The following is a 24,039-nucleotide window of genomic DNA, read 5'->3' on the forward strand; positions in this document are numbered from 1 at the left end:
CACCATCAATGGAGCACCGGTGGAGAGAGTCAGCAGCTTCAAGTTCCTGGGTGTCCACATCACTGAGGAACTCACATGGTCCGTCCACACTGAAGTCGTTGTGAAGAAGGCTCATCAGCACCTCTTCTTCCTGAGACAGCTGAGGAAGTTTGGAATGAACCGCCACATCCTCACACGGTTCTACACCTGCACTGTGGAGAGCATCCTGACTGGCTGTATCTCCGCCTGGTACGGCAATAGCACCGCCCACAACCGCAAAGCCCTGCAAAGGGTGGTGCGAACTGCCAAACACATCATCGGAGGTGAGCTTCCCTCCCTCCAGGAAATATATAAAAGGCGGTGTGTGAAAAAAGCTCGGAGGATCATCAGAGACTCCAGCCACCCGAGCCATGGGCTGTTCTCACTGCTACCATCAGGTAGGCAGTATCGCAGCATCAGGACCCGCACCAGCTGACTCCATGATAGCTTCTTCCCCCAAGCAATCAGACTTCTGAACTCTTGATCTCTCATGATCAATATACATCAGCACCGCACTTTATTACCCTTACTCTTATATCTCACACCGACTGTCATAAATTATATTATTATTATATTATGTCTCTCTTAACAACTGACTATCAACCGACAGCCTGAATGTCAATACAGTACAATACTGTACATTCTATATATATATATATATATATCCTTTTTTTTTAATATATATATATATTTTAATTTTTATTGAATAATGTGTATCTATATAGTAAAAAAAAAAAAAACAGCGTATTGTATACTGTACAGTGTATGTTATTATTTGTATATTGTTGAGTGTAATTATGTGTATAACAGATGTTTAAATTGTGTTGTGTTAATTTGATGTTATTGTAAATTGCTATATGTCTCATCACTGTCACGACTGCTATGTTGATTGGAACTGCACCCGAGAATTTCACACACCATTGCACTTGTGTATATGGCTGTGTGACAATAAATTTGATTTGATTTGATTTGATTTGATTTGACTTGAAGTGAAGAAAAAAAAAATTTGGAATTCCTAAATAAGAGACTTGCTAGTTGGAATTGTGGGCGGCACAGAGACAAAGTCACAGATACCAACAAAGGCATTCAGATGGACTTTTCCCAATTCATTTTGTAAACACTAATGCTACTGAAATCATTACTGAATACTTTAAGGCAGTGGGACAGAAGTAGAAATGTTTGATAGATATAATATGATGTCATCTGCAAAGAGGGAAATATTATGTTTAGAACTAGATATAGTAACAGGGGAAATTACTTGATCCTGTCAAATTGCTTGCACCAGCAGCTCTAAAGAAATGGCAAAAAGCAGAGGCGATAACAGGCACCCCTGTCTCGTACCTCTACCAAGTTGAAAAATGCCAGAGCAGCATAACTCTGTTGACACAAAGGCAGAAGAATTAGTGTTAAGTGTTTGGACCATGTGGATAAAGTGAGAGCCAAAACTGAGTCTAGCCAAACCAGACCACAGATAATTCCACTCTACCGAAGGCTTTCTCTGCATCTAGAGAGAAAATTGCACATGGATCTTTTATTGACTTGGATGCTTCAATAACATCAAGAAGACACCTTACATTGTCTGAGGCTAAATGCCCCTTGAGAAAGCCTGTCTGATCATAAGAAATTAAATGACCTGCGACCTGTTCAACATGATAAGCTAAGACTTTGGCGTATAGCTTGGTATCTGTGCAAATTAGTGAAATTGGCCTATAACTAGAACATAAGAGGGTCTTCCCCTTTTTTAAAAAAATCTAAGAAATAAGGGCTGTATTTTGTATAGTTTGTATCTATGGCATAATTAATGGAATTAAGAAGTAAGGGTCCAATTAAGTCCCATATTAACAGATACAATTCTGGGGGCAAGCCATCTACAATAGGTGTCTTTCCCGACTTCTAAAGCCTCCTTTAATTCTGTCAGTGTTATTGGTCAATCAAGAAGGTTACACTGCTAAACATTTAAATGAGGAAGGTTCAATTCTTTCAAAAAAAATTGAAATTGCATTGTTGTTCTTCAATACCCCACTCTGAGGTGTAAAGATGAACAAAAGTTTTTAAATATATCATTCACCTCCTCGGAGCCCTGTGAAGCACACCCACACTGTCTTTAATGGCTGTTATTGAGGAAAAAGCCTCACTGCGCTTCAGCCTCGGGGCAAGCAATTTTGTGGGGCGTTCTCCATTGTAGTATTTAGAGCCTGACCGATATGGGATTTTTGAGACCGATACCGATTTTAGAGAGGGAAAATTCACCGATTACCGATATGGTGACCGATATATATTTAATTTTTGAGCTGGAATGAAAACAGACCTTTTCTATATATGCAAAGGTACTCAGAAGGCTGCTTTCTTAAACAAATTTTTTTTATCAAAGAACATTTGACATTATTACTATTATATATTAATACAAATTCTAGAAATGAACACTGAGAAAATAAATAAATAAAAATACAATAAATAGCTTAATAAACATCAGTACTGTATGTCAATTGCTGACCATTTAAATAAATAATAAATAAGAATACAATAAATAGCTAAATAAACATCAGTACTGAATGTTTAGTATCAGTCAAATGCTGACCATTAAAATAAAGAATAAATAAATATAAAATAAATAGCTAAATAAACATCAGGGGCCGGTTGCACCAGCTATACGTACGTTACAACTTAACCTAGTTGTGGCGTAAATGGGCACTAAGTCACAATTTAAGCTCTACTAAATATTTGCGCGTTGCACCGTTAAACTGATGTAGGACGTAACCCTATGTATAAACTAAATATATACAGAAGACTCCGACCAGGAGCAACTGATGGAATAAAAAAGCAGACTCATTTAATGACATCAATGAGCTCATGTTTTGCGTGACAGGCTTCAGTCCTTTCGACATATGATGGTGCTGGCATTTACACTCATTTACGGGAGAGAGAAAAAAAAACAACTTTTAAGCGGCTCTTCAGCATGAAACCGTTCTAACGGTGCCGTTTTTAGGGTGAGTTGCCCGGTGTCAAGTTTCAACACATTCAAAATATATATACAGGTGCATCTCAATAAATTAGAATGTCGTGGAAAAGTTCATTTATTTCAGTAATTCAACTCAAATTGTGAAACTCGTGTATTAAATAAATTCAATGCACACAGACTGAAGTAGTTTAAGTCTTTGGTTCTTTTAATTGTGATGATTTTGGCTCACATTTAACAAAAACCCACCAATTCACTATCTCAAAAAATTAGAATACATCATAAGACCAATAAAAAAAACATTTTTAGTGAATTGTTGGCCTTCTAGAAAGTATGTTCATTTACTGTATATGTACTCAATACTTGGTAGGGGCTCCTTTTGCTTTAATTACTGCCTCAATTCGGCGTGGCATGGAGGTGATCAGTTTGTGGCACTGCTGAGGTGGTATGGAAGCCCAGGTTTCTTTGACAGTGGCCTTCAGCTCATCTGCATTTTTTGGTCTCTTGTTTCTCATTTTCCTCTTGACAATACCCCACAGATTCTCTATGGGGTTCAGGTCTGGTGAGTTTGCTGGCCAGTCAAGCACACTAACACCATGGTCATTTAACCAACTTTTGGTGCTTTTGGCAATGTGGGCAGGTGCCAAATCCTGCTGGAAAATGAAATCAGCATCTTTAAAAAGCTGGTCAGCAGAAGGAAGCATGAAGTGCTCCAAAATTTCTTGGTAAACGGGTGCAGTGACTTTGGTTTTCAAAAAACACAATGGACCAACACCAGCAGATGACATTGCACCCCAAATCATCACAGACTGTGGAAACTTAACACTGGACTTCAAGCAACTTGGGCTATGAGCTTCTCCACCCTTCCTCCAGACTCTAGGACCTTGGTTTCCAAATGAAATACAAAACTTGCTCTCATCTGAAAAGAGGACTTTGGACCACTGGGCAACAGTCCAGTTCTTCTTCTCCTTAGCCCAGGTAAGATGCCTCTGACGTTGTCTGTGGTTCAGGAGTGGCTTAACAAGAGGAATATGACAACTGTAGCCAAATTCCCTGACACGTCTGTGTGTGGTGGCTCTTGATGCCTTGACCCCAGCCTCAGCCCATTCCTTGTGAAGTTCACCCAAATTCTTGAATCGATTTTGCTTGACAATCCTCATAAGGCTGCGGTTCTCTCGGTTGGTTGTGCATCTTTTTCTTCCACACTTTTTCCTTCCACTCAACTTTCTGTTAACATGCTTGGATACAGCACTCTGTGAACAGCCAGCTTCTTTGGCAATGAATGTTTGTGGCTTACCCTCCTTGTGAAGGGTGTCAATGATTGTCTTCTGGACAACTGTCAGATCAGCAGTCTTCCCCATGATTGTGTAGCCTAGTGAACCAAACTGAGAGACCATTTTGAAGGCTCAGGAAACATTTGCAGGTGTTTTGAGCTGATTAGCTGATTGGCATGTCACCATATTCTAATTTTTTGAGATAGTGAATTGGTGGGTTTTTGTTAAATGTGAGCCAAAATCATCACAATTAAAAGAACCAAAGACTTAAACTACTTCAGTCTGTGTGCATTGAATTTATTTAATACACGAGTTTCACAATTTGAGTTGAATTACTGAAATAAATGAACTTTTCCACGACATTCTAATTTATTGAGATGCACCTGTATATATATATATATATATATATCGGTCTTAGCTGACAAATAGTGGTTCCATATCTACCAATCACTGAGTGCGATTTAAAACAGCGCGCTAATAAAACGTGACGTCATTCATGGCAACAAGTTCAACTCCGCCTTAATCTTATCTTCAGATTTCCTTAGTAAAACTTGCTCTTAGCAGTTTTGTGAATGGGTTTTAAGCAAAACATCCTAGTTAGGAACTCTTTGGAGAACTCCTAGTGGTAAGATAAAAATCTTTGTGAATACGGCCCAGATTCTAAATCCTGCCATTAACTGACAAATCAACTGTTCAAGTTAGGAGAAGCTCTGAAGCCCATGGCAGTACCTATGATGATTCTGGAGAAGGACAGATCCTGTCCGTTGTCCAGCTGGTACACCATGGTCACAAATGCTCGGTTCGCTGCAGGTTTACCCACCGGAGCTCCATGAATCAAATCCTTCAGTGTTTTCACACGCAAATTACTGGTTTTCTCTGCCAGAACAAAGCTGATGGCGTCCATGAGATTTGACTTGCCTGAGAATAACAGAATATTTTGTTAGCTACATAAAACATGATGGAAAAGCTTATAAAGTAGAGCAACTATAGACAGATGTAGTATCATAAATATATCAGATCTGTAAAGCAAAAAAAAAAAAAAAATCTTTAACATAGAGAAACAAAAACATTAAAATCTAGAACAAAAAACATTGAAATCAAATGTCAGCATTTCAGGCTACACTAAATACTAGTAACTGCATAGTGATTACATAATTGGAATGATTACTTATCCGGGACTATTATCATTTAAGTAAATAATCTTCGAGATGCTGGGAATATTATAGCTTTGAATTTCACTGTCAGTGCATGCTTTTGTGCATCTGTCAGTTCTCCCAGGTGTGTACTGTATGTAGTAAGGGTTACTACTGAAAGACCTCAATAAACATAAGTGATTCAGTTCAATGAAATGAGTCCAGCTCTGCTGAAGCTTTAACCTTGATTCATGTAAACCAGTGTATATGACACACAAACACTCCAACAGGATCCATTCAGCACAATAATCATTAATTAATCATTAGCCTACATTTTAAAGTGTTTATAATAATAAATGCAGACGATTACTTGATTTTACATAATAATTGGCTATTAATAAATAAGTAGCGTTTGTTATTATGAATAAATGTGTTGCTATCACAAGCTAACACACACTTACCTGATCCATTCGGCCCAATAATGGCTGTAAACTTGTGGAAAGGCCCAATGATCTGTCTGCCTTTGTAAGATTTGAAGTTTTCTATCTCTATTAACTTTAAATATCCCATGATGAATGATTTACTCAGAGTTAAATGAATATATATATATATATATATATATATATATATATATAGGGCAGAGCACGCACTGACTGGCTGTTAGCACAAGCGCGCTAACATCGATTAACGGCAAGAGAAATATCCCTCCCAAATAATCTGCATTTCACAACACAATAAAACATCAAGTGAAATGATTAATTTGTATAATAATAATAATGTAATATTACAGCTAAAGCTTATAGAGGTAAATACTCAAACGGCAAAGTCTTGAAGCAGCGCGCGCAATGGCTGATCCCAAAGCCATAAACATCGCACTTCTCGCGAGATTTTACATAAACGTCTCTGGTCAAAAGGTTCGTTAATCAATGATCGCGTGAGATTTCACACATGCAGGGGGCGCTGTGGCGCACGCGAGATTTTATACGCCCATGCGCGCGCGCGTGTGTGTGAGAGAGAGTTTGTTTGTATGTGTGTATATGTGTATGTGTGTTCCTTTCTTTATCATCCTTAAATTTAGTGCCACTATGAGGAAACTTAGCGCAATATTCCTCATTTTATTTCATAAAATTAATGCATACAGGTACATACAATGCTTAGAGTACAACAGGGCTAAAGGCCCCCGGGGGCAAAAGGCACTTTTAATTTTATTTTCTCCCAAAACACTAAACAGTAACGTAAACTACCACAGCAAATATATATATATATATGTCAAAACTGCCAAAATGTCCTGATCCATGAGGTGTGTAAAGGTTTATTTTGAGCTAATTTGATCTAACATTTATTACCTTTTGAAATGATCACATTTATTCTGAGACAATATATATATATATATATATATATATATATATATATATATATATACAAACACACATACTTATTTGTCATCTGTTTTGTTAAAGGTGCTTGAATGAATTTTTTTTTTTTTTAAATCAATAAATGTCTGTGAATACAAAGAATAGTATTTGGGGTAAAAGCCCCCTCTTTGTCCTTGCTAAAGGCCCCCATAAAATACAAAATACATAAAATACAAATTCCGAACTCAGCAAATGTTTCTTAAAGGTGCACATAGTAATTTTTTGAAGTATGTCATAATGGTTTACATTGACTTACACTGACACTTAGTGGCCTGTATGATGCATCATTCAAACACAATAGTTTCAGTCATCAGTGCCATTGTAGAAATTCACTATGCACAGTAAAACAGGATTAATTTAATCCATGAATGGAAGTGTCCAATAGCAGGCAGCTGCTGAGATCAAGCAAGTAGTATTCAGCTGGTCATGTGATTCTAACATGCCTGCCCTCATGAGGTGCCCCTGCTCCATGTAGAATAAAAATAGCTTTTATAGGGTTACTGATATGACTGAGCTCTTCATCTCACTTGATTGGTCATGATTTTTGTCATGATTCACTGTTGTTTGCCTTTCATCTGTTTTCCATGGACTACATTTCCCATAATTCCCTGCCCTCATCACTGCCAGTTGTCCTTGATTGCCCTCACCTGTGTTTCATTAACTCATTAGTCTTTGTGTATATAATGCCCTGATTTCTGTTCAGTCCTTGTCAGTTGTTATGTGTTTTGACCTCCTGTGTATGAGCAGTGCCCATTGTGTATGTTTTCTCTGTTCCTGTGTTTTCACGTCATGGATGTTTCTTTTGTTCCTGTGTTTACCCTGTTATTCTGTACTTGGTTTATTTTATTAAATACTGTTTCGCCGCACTTAGATGCAGTTCTTGTGACTTCCTTCCATATGTAAAAATTTTATACAGATGTTTCAAAAATTTCTTTAAAAGTAAATTTTTTTTAAATGAGGAAAAAAATTACTGAGTGCACCTTTAAGTAGGGTGAATAGGTTTGCTATGAATGATGTTCAAATGGAAATTCATTTGTTTGTTTATAGAATACTTGATGTTATGAAATGCCAAATGTGATTGAAATTAACAGAATATAGTTAACCCTTTTCTGAAGTGGTTAAGCATTATTTTAAAATAAGTTTTACCTACATTGTACAGAATGACAGTATCACTATGTGAACGAGGACAGCATGTCAACCTCCAAAAAAAAAAAAAGCACTAACGAAGTATCATAAGAGTGGTCCATCTCTTTCTCTATATTCTAAGTCTTCCGAAGTCATACTATAACTTAGTGTGAGAAACAGACTGATATTTACATCGTTATTCACTGAAAATCATCCCCTTTGCTGAAACTCTGAAACGGACTGCGGCAAATCGATAGCACTGATGTCAAATGCATGTTATTTGTTTGCACATATTTTGTGACTAAACATCATTATGAAGAGGCTAATAATTTTAATTTCAGTATGTTCCTAACACAAATGTATATTGTTTAGCCTAAGATGACCCTGAATACAGCACACAAAGTTGTGTGGACCAGGAGTTTTCAAACTTTTTTTATGGAAAAGACCCCCAAATATGATGATCCCCTGTGAGGCACCCCTTCCTAGAATATACAAATTGTACAAAATAAAAAACCTATATAAAAATGTATTTCATTTATACAATACTATGTAAGAAAAATTGTAAGCATAGTGCAGGTTTGAGCTATGTCCGACTTTCATTTAAAGGTGCACTCAGTAATTTTTTCCTCAATAAAAAAGTTTAACTCCTAAAGACATGAATTGTAATTATGCAATATATGTAGGAAATCATGAGCACTCACATTAAAATGAAGACTCCAGTCATATCAGTAACCTTATAAAAGCTGTTTTATTCTACATGGAGAGGGTCCGCACATGGGGGCTGCCATGTTAGAATCACATGACCAGCTGAATACTACTCGCTTAATCTCAGTAACCATCCTGTTATTTGACACTTTCACTCATTGATTAAAGTAATCATGACTGACTATGAATACTACATTTCTATAATGTCATCAGAAACTGAAAACTATTGATTTTATATGATGCTGCATCCAAGCCGCTAGGTGTCAGTGTAAGTGCAAGATGACACAAAGACAAAAGTTACTGAATGCACCTTCAAATAAAAGACAATATTTGCCAAATGAAATAATTGGCTATTATATTGTCATTGTACTGGGTACAACGATTAATACAAAAGTAATGATTAAAGTATTATTTGGAAAATCTTAACATTGTGTTAAGTTGACAGCATACCTTTTTCTACCCACTTAAGTTAGATGTATGAACCAGAAGAGAAAAATTTTTAATTCAATTGAAAAAAATAATTTGTGGTCAAAGTGAAGCAAGGTCAAAAAGCATTACACATTATCTTCTGCATAATCCATGTAATTTTATTCATTGTGTTTAGATACAGCACATGATGCAGTAAGCAGGTTTACAATACCACTGCGCCCGAGGGCTAATGATCCAAGATTTACGAGCTCCATACTTCACCACTCATATTCCCAATCATATAACATATCGTGACTGTCATCTCTCGACACACTTCAAATGTTGCCCATTGAGGCTGTTACCATTTTAAAATATCACTCTAAGTTTTTATGGTCATTTCAGCATTTATTTTCTTAAAAAAAGAAGGCAAAGGTAAGAAGAAAGTTACATAAAATATCAAGATATCCCAAAAATACTGGGAAGGGTGGTGACATGTGCATACTGCATGGGCTCGCTTTAGGTCTTTACAGCTATACTAACAAAGCCCTGCGAAGAAAACCCACAGGTTCTTAAATAGATTTAAATATGTATACAGGCTACATACTTTTACATTTAGGATACATATGTGTTTGAATGTTCACAATGAACCTGATTTTAACCAGGCATTTTCCAGCATGAATCAGTACAATTCAGCATGGAATATGCAAGAGAGAGGACCATTAAACAATCTGAAAATAATGTATCTAGTTGACCAATTACTGACTGAAAATGATGAAGCCAGTGTTGCTTCAGAATTAGAATTAAAGGGACAGCCTCATGTCTTCTCACACTCATACAACTTTTTTTCTTCCATGAACCAAAAAAAATAAAAAAATAAAAAAATAAAAGGGAATGTAGTAAGCATTTGCTTTCATTGCATCTTTCTTTCCATACAATGAAAGTGAATGGTGACTGAGGCTGTCATCTAGTCAGCCTAACACATATATATATATATATATATATATATATATATATATATATATATATATATATATATATATATATATATATATATATATATATATATATATATATTTTTTTTAATTTATTTATTTATTTATTTTGTTCAATGGATAAATGTTATACAAGCTTGAAACATCATGAGGGTGAGTAAATCACTGAATTTTCATTATTGGTGGAATTATCCCTTAAAATAAAAATAAATATTAAAACACTAAAATTAATTGAGCATGTATTGGAACCTTGATTTTCCCACTCTACCCAAACAATTATCTGATAGGCTGGTTATGATGAAATTGTATTACCAATCGACCTGTGAGCTCACCAATCAGTAAGCAAATTATGACATCATCAATGCGCTTCCCAATCCAAAAGAAGACACTGCTTAAAATGCACTTAATGTTTCATACATATTCATAACAATAGCTTCATTCAGAAAAACCCAATAAAAAAACTGCATTGTACCACTGACCTGTTGTCTAATGGTTTCTAATCTAAAGGTCAGCTCAAGCGTGATCATAAATAAGAGAAGAAAACAAAAACATTTTGCTCTGAAAATGAATCTATAATTTGAGCATGAAAGCAAGGATATGGTATAAATATTGTAGTAATAAAGATATTAAAGGTTAAAACTAATTAAAATACTAAATTATAATGGTAAAAGATTACTTACATTCAGAATATGAGACACTGATTTGTTCTTTTGTACATTTAACTGTTAATTTATTTAGATTACGTCTTTCTCGCCCAGTTCTTGTTTTGCTGTTAAAAGTATACTAAATTCGTCATTGGGTCAATTCCTAAGGATGAATCTCATGAAACCTGTCAAGAACATGTCCGGCCAAGGTCATATTTCACCCCGAAATCAAAAGAAAAAAGACAAAATAATATTTTGTTTATACCAAGGGTCTTTTGAATGCTTGATTCTGATTGGTTCACAGGCATTCTAAGGTGTACATAAACATAATGATTTTTATACTGTACGAACTATAGATTCTATCCCCTAACCCTAACCCTACCCCTAAACCTTGCCCACACAAAAAACTTTTTGCATTTTTACATTTTCAATAAAACATCGTTTAGTATGTTTTTTTAAGCGATTTGAATTATGGGGACACTAGAAATGTCCTCATTAACCACATTTATAGCATAATAACCTTGTAATGACCAGTTTGTAACCTAAAAATTTTTTCACGGGACACTCAAGCGCAGGAGTTCTCAAACTCTGTAAGGCATCACGACGGGGTTTCAGCCTCAGCGATATACAGCAGAACAACAGACACAACCGCACATAACATCAGCTAGCCTACATTGCATCATTCTGTTAGTGCTGCAGGAAGTTCATTCTAGGAATAAAAACACTTTCAGAATTTGTTAGTGTCAAAATCACGTCATTTGTCTTTCATCGCAGTGGCTGTATGTCCTTAATGGCTTTGACGTATCAGGTTGCATCAAAAACACCATTATTTAAAGAAACTTGACACACTTGGGCAACAATACAAATTATATCTGGGTAGGAGTCCTGATTTTAAGATAATCGTTGATTATTCAGACAGAAAGACACAAGTGGAACAATCATAAATATTCGTACATATATAGTGTATTATGTAGAGTGTATTAAAAAGGAATATATAAAGACAAAAGCATGTCAACATAAATAAGACATTAAAATAAATGCTGATGATATAAAAAGTAAAAATGATTATAAAACAAAATATATATTATATAAAACAAAATATATGATATGTACTTCCTATAAAAATATAAGTAAATGTAAAAATAACAATACAAAAAACAGTTAAATTTTTTTTTGAAACATTGTTTAAAAGCAAATAAGAACAAAATAACTTGTGAAAATGAAACATAAAACAATTTCCTCCTTTCAGCCTGCAAGATGTTACTGTTTCCTGTGACTGTACAGGTACACCGCAATTACCAGATTTATTCTACATGAAAGCTTTGTTCAGACATGCAAAAAAAAAAAAAAAAAAAACAAACAAACAAAAAAAAAAATCACATTGTTGCACATATTCAGCACAAATCCAAAAAAAAATTTTCTAGGCTGAAAAGCACAAAAGAAACAAAAAAAAAAAAAATCAGATTTTTACAAATCCAGTTCACACCACATTGTGATTTGAAATCCAATTAAAATGTGAATTATTATTATTTTTATTTTTTTTTGGTAATGTAATTCATTCTGAACTGTCTGAACGGATTTAAAGTCTTTGCTTTATTCGTGAAGCAATGCATATAAAATGCTGGGTGTGATCTGATTACAATGTAATTTTTTTAGATAAAAAAAAAAAAAGAAGTAATGTAACAATTAAAGTTAATTACTTGGGTTACACATATTCCCAAAGAACAATAGTTTTTTTTATTAAACGAAATAAAATTAAAACATGCATAACGTTAATATGTACGTCTGTTTGCATTTTTTTTTTTTTTTGTCATTGTAAGGGAAAAATGTGAGGTGCTGTGTGTAGGACTTGAAAACGTCAATGGACGAGGAGGAAATACAGAAATTAATTTGAATTATGTTGAGCGGAATGTGTTATGTTGACTCATTTCTGTGAAGAGTAAGAAAGTAACTTAAAAGTAATGTAATTAGTAATGTAATTACTTTTTAAATTAATTAATTAGCAAAGTAATCTGATTACAATTTTAGAGAAGTAATTAGTAATTTGTAGTGGATTAGTAACTAACCCAACACTGCATATGTAACATAACACTAATTTTCTCTCACTCTGTCCACATGTAGTAGACTATGTGGCATTCATTATGAGTGCTTTCAGACACAGTATGCGTGAACACGTATTTGAAATCAAATCAGATTTGTGCGCAGTGTGAACAAAGCCTACATTTCCTTACGGTTTTCCCTGGCCAAGTCTGCAGCTTATCGAATGGTATTCTGCAAACTTTCAGCAAAATAATTTGTTGGAATAATTTCCAGCCAGGGAGATTTAACAATTCAAACATCACACGCTGTAAATTTGGAGAAAGTGTTGCAATGCGAGCGATGGTTGTAAACAGTTTTCAAGAACGCACGGGTGGAATGTTACAAGCATTAGTCCTGCGTGTCAGTCGTGTGTGTCAGATAGTGTACAATGTGTGTTTGTTGTTACGTATGTGTGAATGATGTTTGTTGATGTCTAATACCATGAGGGCAGTATGGTGCAGTGTCATTCAGTTTCTCAGGCAGGTGTGTATGGATGTGTGTGTGTGACTGGTTAATTCGGCCCCAGTATTCCCGTCACAGAGTTGGGGAAGCTGATGCTGGGAGGGGGCATGTTGGGGTTGAAGGGGGACGTGGCACCCGAGCTGTCGTGACCTCCTTGCACATGCGGGTCCCTGTGTCCGCTGTACTGGCCGATGAACGAACCATCCTCATTGAACTGGATGTCGACACTATCTCCGTAGTCAGCCAGACTGTCGCTGCTGCTGCGTTTGCTCTCGCCGCAGATTGACGGCTGACTGATGGAGCACTTCTCATTATCACTGAAAGAGAGAGAATGTTTTGTTTACTGTTGATCAGGATAAAGGTGTTAGATGATAATAAAGGCCTGAAACATACACAAGAACATGAACGCAAACACTTCCAGCTACAGAAGATGTAGTATTCAAAACATTTTCGTTATACCGTAATTGGAAAAACTGGAGCATTACATTTAATTGAATTGTGTTAAACATATTTAAAAGATATTGGTAATACTATATTAAAAAACCTTAATCTCTATGGAACCGCCCAAAGGGGGGCGCTATATCAGGAAAAAAGTTTACGCTTAAAACGTTAAAGTCCCCGTATACATAAGTCAGTCATATGAGGTAACATATGAAAGCTTAGAATCTGAAATTTTCAGAGAAAACCATCACTTCTACATTTATGTTGCTTAAAATAGTTTTTTTATATTATTTTCATGTTATAATCCGGTAAGATTCTATACACCCAGTACATATTTGTTCTTTGAGGTAAACATGGCAAAGAAGTCAAAATCCTTGGGTTCTGGAGACATTAAAAGACACTTATGGGAGGTCATGTGACGCCATGCAAGAAGCAGACGTGTGAGCGACAAGCTCTGCGCACTTTGCTAAATGTTTTATTATTTTCATGTTATAATTTGGTGAAATTTGATACACCCAGTTACACATTTGCACTTTGAGGCAAAACATGGCAAAGAAGTCAAAATCCTCAGGCTCTGGACACTTACGTGTTCAGGATGAAAGCCCTGACAGGGGACTCGATTTGGATGGCGCGGCGGGAGAGGTGATCTAGCGTCAGTTGTCCAACATGTCGGTGATGTTGACGAAGGTTCTTGCTGACTTGGAGGATCTCGTTGTAATACTTCGATCAATTATGGCGATGGAAATAAAATTCTCTGAGATAGTTACAAGAGTGTCGGATGCTGAGAAACGAATCGATTATTTGGAGTCTTCAGAGAGGGAATTAACCGCTAATCCGCCCGTGACCAAAGTTGATTTGGAACGTGTTCTTGAAAAGCTTGAAGATCTTGAGAATAGAAGCTGCAGGAATAACGTTCGAATTGTTGGAATTCCTGAGCATTAGGAGGGCAGAGATATGGTGAAATTTCTAGAGGAGCTTTTCCCCGAGTCTGCTCGACATAACAGGCCATAAACTGGAAATCGAGCAAGCTCACAGAGTCCCAGCTCACAGATTTGCTGAGGGAGACAGGCCCCGATCGATTCTGGCCAGATTTCTGAGATCATCCGATAAAGATCTTGTGTTGCGCCAGGCGAGGAGCAAAGGGAAGCTTTCTTGGAAGAACCATATTTTCTTGTTCCCGGACTTTGCAAGTTCGACAAGAGAGAAATGCGATTGGTTCAAGGTACACAAGAAACTCTTACTGATTTTTTTTCAGTTTGCTCTGATGTTCCTGGCCAAACTGAGAATAGAAACGAAGGTCAGTCACAAAGTATTTATATGTCTCAATCAGGCAATGTCTTTTATTGAATCAATGGCTGAGTAAACTGTGTTGGCTCCACCGAGCAGCTGGAGCTTGTTTTGTGACTTTAACACTTTTCCTTGAAGAGACTTTTGCATTGATGAAGGAATACTTTTGCATTGAAGTTCCAGGCCGGTTTGGGGGTGGACACTGCGGATGACCGCAGAATATCTACATGCTCACACAAAGGATGTCTTTTATAAAGTTGACGGATTGTGTAAGTCATAGTATATACGTTTATGTGGCCTCTGAGTGAATTGACTCGATCACCCGGGAACCAGTATGCCGGTTTTGTTTCTTTTTGTATTGGTTCCACCTAGCGGCTGAAGCTTGTTCTGTTGAATAACACTCTGTGGATTAATCTGTTCGTTCTTTGTGCTTATTCCTCCTGCTGGCTGTGGCTTGTTTTGTTGAGTATTTTTACGGGACATTGGAATGATTACATCATCCGTTGAACTCATAACAGCCAGCTCACTGATCATTTGTTTGTCTGACAGAGGAAACTGAACGGTTTTGTTTCAGCTGGAATTTGTTTTGTGGAAGATCACGCCTTTGAGACAGTTCTGTGAATGAATCTACATGTCCTTTGTGTTCATTCTTCCTATTGACTGGGCTTATTTTACAAATTATTTTCTGTTATGTAATTTTGCCTCACAAATTTGTGAGGCAAAATTGAGCAATCCGAAGGCAAAGTTGTCTTGGGGGCTCGTGGGCATTCATGGACCTTTTGAGTTTAGAGGGATTGTCGCTGGTTGGCGCTGTCGTGCGTTTGTTTTGTTCGGGGGGATGTTTGGGGTTTGACTGTTTCACTAATGGGGAATGTGGTCTGTATAATTTTGTTTTTGACACACATTTTATTTTTTCTACTATATCAAAATGTCAAATGTTAATATGAGTGTACTATCTCTCTCCACGTGGAATGTGAATGGGTTGGGGCACCACATAAAAAGAAGGAAGGTTATTACTTTTCTTAAACGTAAGAAATATGATATAGTGTTTCTTCAAGAAACACATCTCTCCACGCAGGAAGATGAAAAATTTGGTGATATCGCAGTGGCTTCAAAAATTTTTTTGAAGATATGGGGTGGACATGTTTTTTTTAGTGCTGGCTCAAGTAAGAGCAAGGGAGTCATTATATTGGTAAATAAACATTTACAATTCAAATTTCTCAAATAGATTAAAGATAAATTAGGAAGAGTCATTATTGTTTTAGCTGAAATTCAAGGGCAAAGGTTGATTTTGGCTAATATTTACGGACCTAACGCTGATGATCAGGGCTTTTTTATAGATCTTGAAGGGATGTTGCAAGCAGCTGGCACCCCTCATGATATAATATTGGGAGGAGACTTTAATCTTTTGATGGACTCAGTCCTTGATCATAGTGAAACAAAAGTGTGTAAGCCCCCTAGAGCAGCACTGACACTCACAGGATGTGTAAAAATCTTGGTCTTACAGATATTTGGAGACTTTTGAACCCATCCGGTAGGGACTATACATTTTTTTCATCAGTCCATAAGATTTATTCTAGAATAGATTTTTTTTTTTATATCCAAATCCCTTATTTCATCTGTTGTTGATTGCTCAATTGGAAATATCTTAGTCTCAGATCATGGTCTGGTGAGTTTAGAAGTGTTGCCATATACAGAGAAAAATAAATCATATAGTTGGCGCTTTAATGTATCCCTTTTGCAAAATCCTGATTTCCAACAAATGTTAAAGACTGAAATCAATGTTTATATGGAGACCAACTGGTCCTCAGTATCCTCTGTGGGCGTGGCTTGGGAGGCACTTAAGGTGGTTCTTAGGGGTCGGATCATACAGTATGCCTCATTCATTAAAAATCCAAAGTACAAGAACTTGTGGAGTTGGAAGGAAATATTAAAAGTGCCGAGGCAGAGCTGAAGCGCCGTATGTCATCTGATGGCCTCAGAGAATTTATCCGATTGAAATATAGATATAATACTATTTTGTCACGGAAAGTGGAGTTTTGGTTATTCAGGGCAAGACAGTCATACTTTAAGTCGGGTGACAAAGCAGGAAAACTTTTGGCTAGATATATAAAGCAGAGAGAGTCTTTTTCTACCATTCCCTCAGTGAAATCTGCTGGTGGTGAAATATTTACCTCAGCCATTGATATTAATAATGCTTTTAAAGAATTCTATTTTGATCTCTATAGTTCCACGTCTTCATCCACTGATGAAGATATTAGGAACTTTGTGGAACCATTAGATCTCCCTAAACTGACGATTGTGCAAAAAAATTCTCTTGATTCTGAGATAACCTTGGAGGAGCTTGATGAGGTAATTAAGGCCTTGCCTACTGGCGGATTTTCCTCTGAGTTTTTCAAATCTTATGCTACAGAACTGGCTCCACTTTTGTTAGAAGTTTATACGGAATCATTAAAGAACGGAAAGCTTCCTCCAACCATGACACAAGCCTGGATCAGTCTGATTCTAAAAAAGGACAAAGATCCAAGTGAGTGTAAAAGTTACTGCCCAATTTCCCTGATCCAGTTAGATGTAAGAATTTTGTCCAAAATTCTGGCTAATCGATTAAGTAAAGTTATGACATCACTTATACATATAGATCAGGTGGGGTTTATTCGAGGCCGTAGCTCTTCTGATAATATTAGGTGTCTCATCAATATCATGAGGTCAGTAGCAAATGATCAGTCTCCGGTCCCTGCCATCTCACTTGACGCCGAAAAGGGATTTGATATGGTAGAATGGGATTATCTTTTTAAGATTTTGGAAAGGTATGGGTTCGGGAGTACATTTATTGGTTGGATTAAGTTACTTTATAGACACCCTGTAGTAGCGGTGCAAACAAATGGGTTAATTTCAGATTATTTTACTCTGGATAGGGGCACCCGGCAGGGTTGCCCTCTTTCCCCATTATTGTTCTGTCTTGCCCTGGAACCATTAGCAGCCGCAATAAGAAAGGAGGATGATTTTCCAGGGGTGACGGCGGGAGGTGTGGTGCATAAGCTTCTGCTTTATGCAGATGATACTTTATTATTCGTCTCTGACCCTACTAGATCTATGCCTTGCCTCCACAGAATTATTAATTCCTTTTCCAAATTCTCAGGATACAAAGTCAATTGGTCTAAATCCAAAGCTTTGGCTTTGACAGCGTACTGTCCAGTAACGGCCTTCCATCCGGGTGCCTTCCAGTGGCCCAAACAGGGAATTAAGTATTTGGGAATTTTATTCCCAGCAAATTTGTCTGATTTAGTCAGAGTTAATATTGATCCCTTAATAAAAAGTTTTTCGAATATGTGGACAGGTGGGCTTCATTACACTTATCGATGATTGGGAAGGTTAATGTTATTAAAATGAATTGTATTCCAAAATTTAACTACCTGCTACAATCTCTCCCTGTAGATGTCCCCCTCTCTTATTTCAAGCAATTTGATAGCATAGCGAAGTCCTTAATTTGGAACGGTAAACATCCCAGGTTAAATTTCAATAAGTTACATAGGCCGATTGACAAAGGTGGGTTAGGCCTACCCAAGATTTTGTTTATTATTATGCATTCAGTCTTAGACATTTGGCTCATTGGTTGCTTCCACCTGAGAGCTCCTCCCTGGTTTTGTATTGAAAAGGAAGTTCTTGCCCTTATCTCGCCACTGCAAAGCCTTTCGATTAAACTAACCGGAGAAGTTAAGTCACACCCCATTATTTCACATTTGCATGTGATTTGGACAAGAGTGGCCACAGTATTTAATTCGGACATTTATTTAAATGTTGGCTCAAGCATATGGCTGAACCCCAAATTATGTATCAATAAGTCCCCTTTCTGTTGGTCAGAGTGGATTGTGAGGGGGGTTACTACACCTGTATGAGAGTGGAGTGTTGAGATCTTTTGAGAATTTGGGTAATAATTTTGGGATTCCCAGATCTCAGTTTTATAGGTATTTACAGCTACACCACATGCTCTGTACGGTTTTTGGGAGTAGCACACCCAAAAACCGCCTTGGGGTGGGGGGGCCCTAAGGCGGCAGATGCTTTGGGAGAGGTAATTACTGCTTTTGGAAAAGGTCATGAGGCATCAGTGTATTACTCCCTGCTAATTTAGAGTCTGGGGGATGTAGCTTTAACTTCTATCAAGAGATTATGGGAGAAAGATTTGAATTTGGTATCGGAGGAAGGAGTATGGACTAGGATTCTAAAAAATGTCAAGTCTGCATCTAGAGATGCAAGGGTTCACCTTATGCAATTTAAGATTTTACATAGATTTTACTGGACCCCCTCTAGATTATATAGGCTTGGTCTTAAAGACACACCCACCTTTTGGCGTTGCCAATCAGAAGTTGGAGACACAACTCATGTCTTTTGGGGGTGTGTTAAGATTCAAGATTTTTGGGTGAGGGTTCAGAGTTATTTGTGTGACGTTTTGGGCACTCGGGTTTTACTTTGCCCCAGACTTTGTGTTTTGTGCAATGGGGCAGTAATAAATTTGGGGGACAAATTTATAGAAAATTGGGTTCTGACAAGTGTTATGATTGGCAGACAAGTAATTTTAAGGGGTTGGAAGTCGGAGGGAGCACCATCATTTCCAGAGTGGTGTGCGGAGATGGGAAGGGATAGAAGGGATATCTAGAGGATTGGGTAATTTGGACTTGTTTATAGGAAAGTGGAGCAAATATCTTTATTTTTTTATATTTATTTTTTTGTGTCTGTAATCATGCGGGACCACTGGGGTGTTCTTGTGGGTGGGGTTGGAGACTGGGGGTAGTAATAGAGGTGGTTAAGTATTGATTCTGTTTGTAAATGTTCTTGCTTTTATTTGTTAATATATGAATCAATAAAAAAATGTTAATCTGAAAAAAATCCTTAATAAATACACTTATTCATACTTGTATTAATCAAAAACATAAAATACCCTAATTCATATTCATTACTGTAATGTCTTAACTCACTTTTGTTGTCACTTGTCACGTTGATGTTAAAAGTATGGTTTTACCTAGTCCTAGTTACCTAAGGTTGTCTGCAAAAACACTTTTCAGGTCTTCATGCTCATTCACAGCATTTATCATATATGAACACCTGATTAAACCATACTGAACTTTATGTACATGTTGGCAGCTCCTTAATAAAGGCTTCAGGCATTCAGGTATATTAAGGTAAATTTTTTATAGGTTACTAATGTTGAATTAGTGTTAAGCATTTATTTTGATTTGATTGATTTGTGATTAACATTTTGATTGATTCACACAACAAACAAAGAAAAGCAAAACATATATATATATATATATATATATATATATATACACAGAATCAACATTTAACCCCTACTACCATCCCTCCCCCTCCCAGTCCCCAACCCCACCCCGACCCTCAACAAACACCCCTGTGGTCACACATGAGCACATACACACACAAAAAACAACCAAAAAAAATAAAAAATAAATAAAAAATAATCACATACATCAATAACTACACCTCTCTCTCCACTGCCCAACCCCGAGAGCCCTCCAAGAACACCAAATATTTGCCCCATTTCCCAACAAACAAATCAAAATTCCCAGTCTTTAAGATGACCCTTCTTCGTAAGCCACTCCTGAAATGTATTTATGTGTTTATTCCCGATATTGATGACGGCCCCATCACCTAAAATACAGAGTCTTGGGCAAAATGAAATGTGAGTGCCCAAAACATCACACAAAACTCTGAACATTCAACCAAAATTCTTGGATCTTAACACACCCCCAAAAAACATGGGTTGTGCCTCCAACTTCTGACTGGCATCGCCAGCAGGCGGGTGTGTCTTTAAAACCAAGCCTATACAATCTAGAGGGGGTCCAATAGAATCGATGTAAAATCTTGAATTGCATAAAGTGCACCCTTGCATCTCTAGATGCAGACTTGATGTTTTTTAGAATCCTAGCCCACACTCACTCCTCCAATACCAAGTTTAAATCTTTCTCCCATAGTCTCTTGATAGAAGTTATAGCTCCGTCCCCCAGACTCTGAATTACCAGGGAGTAATACACTGATGCCTCATAACCTTTTCCAAAAGCAGTGATCATCACTTCCAGAGTGTCTGCTGCATTAGGGGTGTATGCTACTCCCAAAAATAGTACAGAGCAGGTGGCGCAGCTGTAAATACCTAAAGAACTGAGATCTGGGAATCCCAAAATGTTGAACCAAATTTTCAAAGGATCTCAACACTCCACTCTCATATAGGTCACCGAGTGTATTAACTTCCCTCACAATCCACTCTGACCAGCAGAAAGGGGACTTAATACATAATTGGGTTCAGCCATATGCTTGAGGCAACATTTAAATAAATGTCCGAATTAAACACTTTTGTCCATATCGAGTGCAAATGTGAGAACAGGGTGTCACTTAACTTCTCCGATTAGTTTGATAGAAAGGCTTTGCAATGCAGAAATAGGGGCAAGAACTTCCTGTTCAATACAAAACCAGGGAGGGGCTCTCTCAGGTGGAAGTGACCAATGAGCCAAATGTCTGAGACTGAATGCATAATAATAAAACAAAATCTTGGGTAGGCCTAGCCCACCTTTGTCAATCGGCCTATGCAACTTGTTAAAATGTAATCTGGGACATTTACCATTCCAAATGAAAGACTTTGCTAGGCTATCAAATTGCTTGAAATAAGAGAGGGGGACATCTACAGGGAGAGACTGTAGCAGGTAGATGAATTTTGGAATACAATTCATTTTAATAACATTAACCTTGCCAATCATTGATAAATGTAATGACCTGCCCACATCGCTCAAAAAACTTTTTATTAAGTGTAATGACTCCCCTGCTCTTACTTGAGCCAGCACTAAAGAAAACATGTCCACCCCATATCTTCCCAAATTTTTCAGCTTCCTAAGGGGAAAGATGTGTTTCTTGAAGAAACACTATATCATATTTCTTACGTATAAGAAGAGAAATAACCTTCCTTCTTTTTATGGGATGCCCCAACCCATTCACATTCCATGTGGAGAGAGACAATCCACTCATATTAACATTTGACTTTTTGACATAATAGAAAAAAATAGATTGTGTCAAAAATAAATTATAAAGACCGCATTCCAACATTAGTGCAACAATCAAACCCCAAACTTCCCCCCGAACCAAACAAACAGAAAAAAGAAAAATGTGCGCATTAACCCTGTGCACTCAAACAGTCCATGTATGCCTATGAGAGCCCTCGCGACAACTTTACCGTCGGATTGCTCAAGTCCGGTGTTTCTATACAAATTTTGTGAGACAAAATTATACAACAGAAGATAAAACAAACTCCAGCCATTAGGTGGAATAAGCACAAAGGACATGTAGATTAATCCACATAACTGTCCTGAAGGTGTGTTCCTCCACAAAACAAACTCCAGCCGCTAGCGGAACCAGCAAAAAAAAAAAAAAAACGCCGTTCAGTTTCCTCAGACAGTCCAATGAATGTTCAGTGAGCCGACCCATTCGACTGCTACATGAGTGCAACAAATGACCCTATCACTCCAATGTCCTGCAAGAAATACTCCACAAAACAAACTCCAACCAACAGGAGGCATAAGCACAAAGAACATGCAGATTCATCCACAACACTGTCCCGAAGGAGTGCTACTACTCAAAACAAACTACAGCCGCTAGGCGGAACCAGAACAAAAAGAAACAAAAAAAGGTGCTCAGTTTCCTCGGACAGTCAAGTGAATGTTCAGTGACTAGGTCCACTCGGCTGTAATGTGAGTACCACAAAATAACTTACTTAGTCCATTGACTTTATGAAGGACATCGCTTGTTAGGGACATGTAAATATTTTACAGCCATCCTTAGCATCTATTCTCAATTTGGCCGGGAACATCAGTGTAAAAGCGACCTTCTGTTGATGTAAGAGTTTCTTGCATTCCTTGAATCGATCACGTTTCCCTCGTCAAATTCACAAAGTCTGGCAACAAGAAAATGCTGTGGTTCTTCCAAGAAAGCCTTCCTTTACACCTCACCTTGCATAACACGAGCTCTTTATTGGATGATCTCAGAAATTTGGCCAGAATTGATCGGGGCCTGTCTCCCTCAGCGGATCGCAGAGCCAGAACCCTGTGAGCTCGCTCGATTTCCAGCTTATGGTCTGTAATGTCGAGCAGACTCGGAAAGAGCCCATCCAGGAATTTCACCATATCCCGACCTTCTTCATCCTCAGGAATTCCAACAATTCGGACATTATTTCACCGGTTACGATTCTCCAAATCCTCCAACTTCTCCCAGATGCCCTCCAAATCCACCTTGGTCATAGCGGATTAGCAGCTAATTCCCTCTCTGATGACTCCAGATAATCGATCCGTTTCTCGAGATCCTCCACTGTTGTGACCTGCGGTTACTCACCTCAATCCGGTGGCAGATGACAAGTCTCAGTTGCCTCCGCTTCTGAAACCATCAATCCGCGCATCCTATCACGTGGCTCGTTGTGCATGACACTGCGGAGACAACTTACCACAACTTACCACGTGCCCCATTAAGAGCGAGAACCACTAATTGCGACCACAAGGAGGTTACCCCATGTGACTCTACCCTCCCTAGCAACCGGGACAATTTGGTTGCTTAGGAGACCTGGCTGGAGTCACTTAGCATGCCCTGGATTCGAACTCGAGACTCCAGGGATGGTAGTCAGCATCAATACTCGCTGAGCTACCCAGGCCCCGGATTTTGAATTCTTTGACATGTTGTCTTCCTAGAACAGTTAAGGATCAGGGTGTATCAAATCTCACCGGTTTATGACCTAAAAAGTATTAAAACTAGTAAAGTGCGCATTCAGACGTCCGAACCTCACATGGCGTCACATGACCAGTGTTAAGCATTTATAATATGTGAGGTAAATTGCTCACTATTTGGCAGGTATTGAATGAAAGTTACCCTTTTTAAGCATTTTGCTAGAACCACACATCAATGATATATAATACATGGGTAAACTAATTATTATTAATGAATAAACCCCTTTATAATCCCTTAACGAAGGGAACAGCTTTGTAAAGTGTTCCCATGATATCAGTTAACACTTTGGCAACCTGAAACTAAAACTAAAATTAAACATACTGAAAAA

General features: G+C 37.5%; 2 protein-coding genes across 2 annotated transcripts in view; both read right to left on the reverse strand.

Moving 5' to 3' along the window:
• Nucleotides 1-6,247, reverse strand: part of smc1al (structural maintenance of chromosomes 1A, like) — an 84,961-nt gene extending 78,714 nt beyond the window's left edge. The window contains exons 1-2 of the mRNA XM_051661232.1: nt 5,843-6,247; nt 4,978-5,166 (exon numbers count right to left, since the gene is read on the reverse strand). Coding sequence (XP_051517192.1) covers nt 4,978-5,166; nt 5,843-5,951 — 298 coding nt within the window. The 5' untranslated portion in view covers nt 5,952-6,247. The remainder of the gene's footprint in view (nt 1-4,977; nt 5,167-5,842) is intronic.
• Nucleotides 6,248-9,122: 2,875 nt separating this feature from the next.
• Nucleotides 9,123-24,039, reverse strand: part of LOC127419663 (neural cell adhesion molecule L1.1-like) — a 165,426-nt gene continuing 150,509 nt past the window's right edge. The window contains exon 28 of the mRNA XM_051661231.1: nt 9,123-13,528. Coding sequence (XP_051517191.1) covers nt 13,261-13,528 — 268 coding nt within the window. The 3' untranslated portion in view covers nt 9,123-13,260. The remainder of the gene's footprint in view (nt 13,529-24,039) is intronic.

This window comes from Myxocyprinus asiaticus, chromosome 29 (assembly GCF_019703515.2).
Source record: "Myxocyprinus asiaticus isolate MX2 ecotype Aquarium Trade chromosome 29, UBuf_Myxa_2, whole genome shotgun sequence".
Classification (NCBI taxonomy): Eukaryota; Metazoa; Chordata; class Actinopteri; order Cypriniformes; family Catostomidae; genus Myxocyprinus; species Myxocyprinus asiaticus.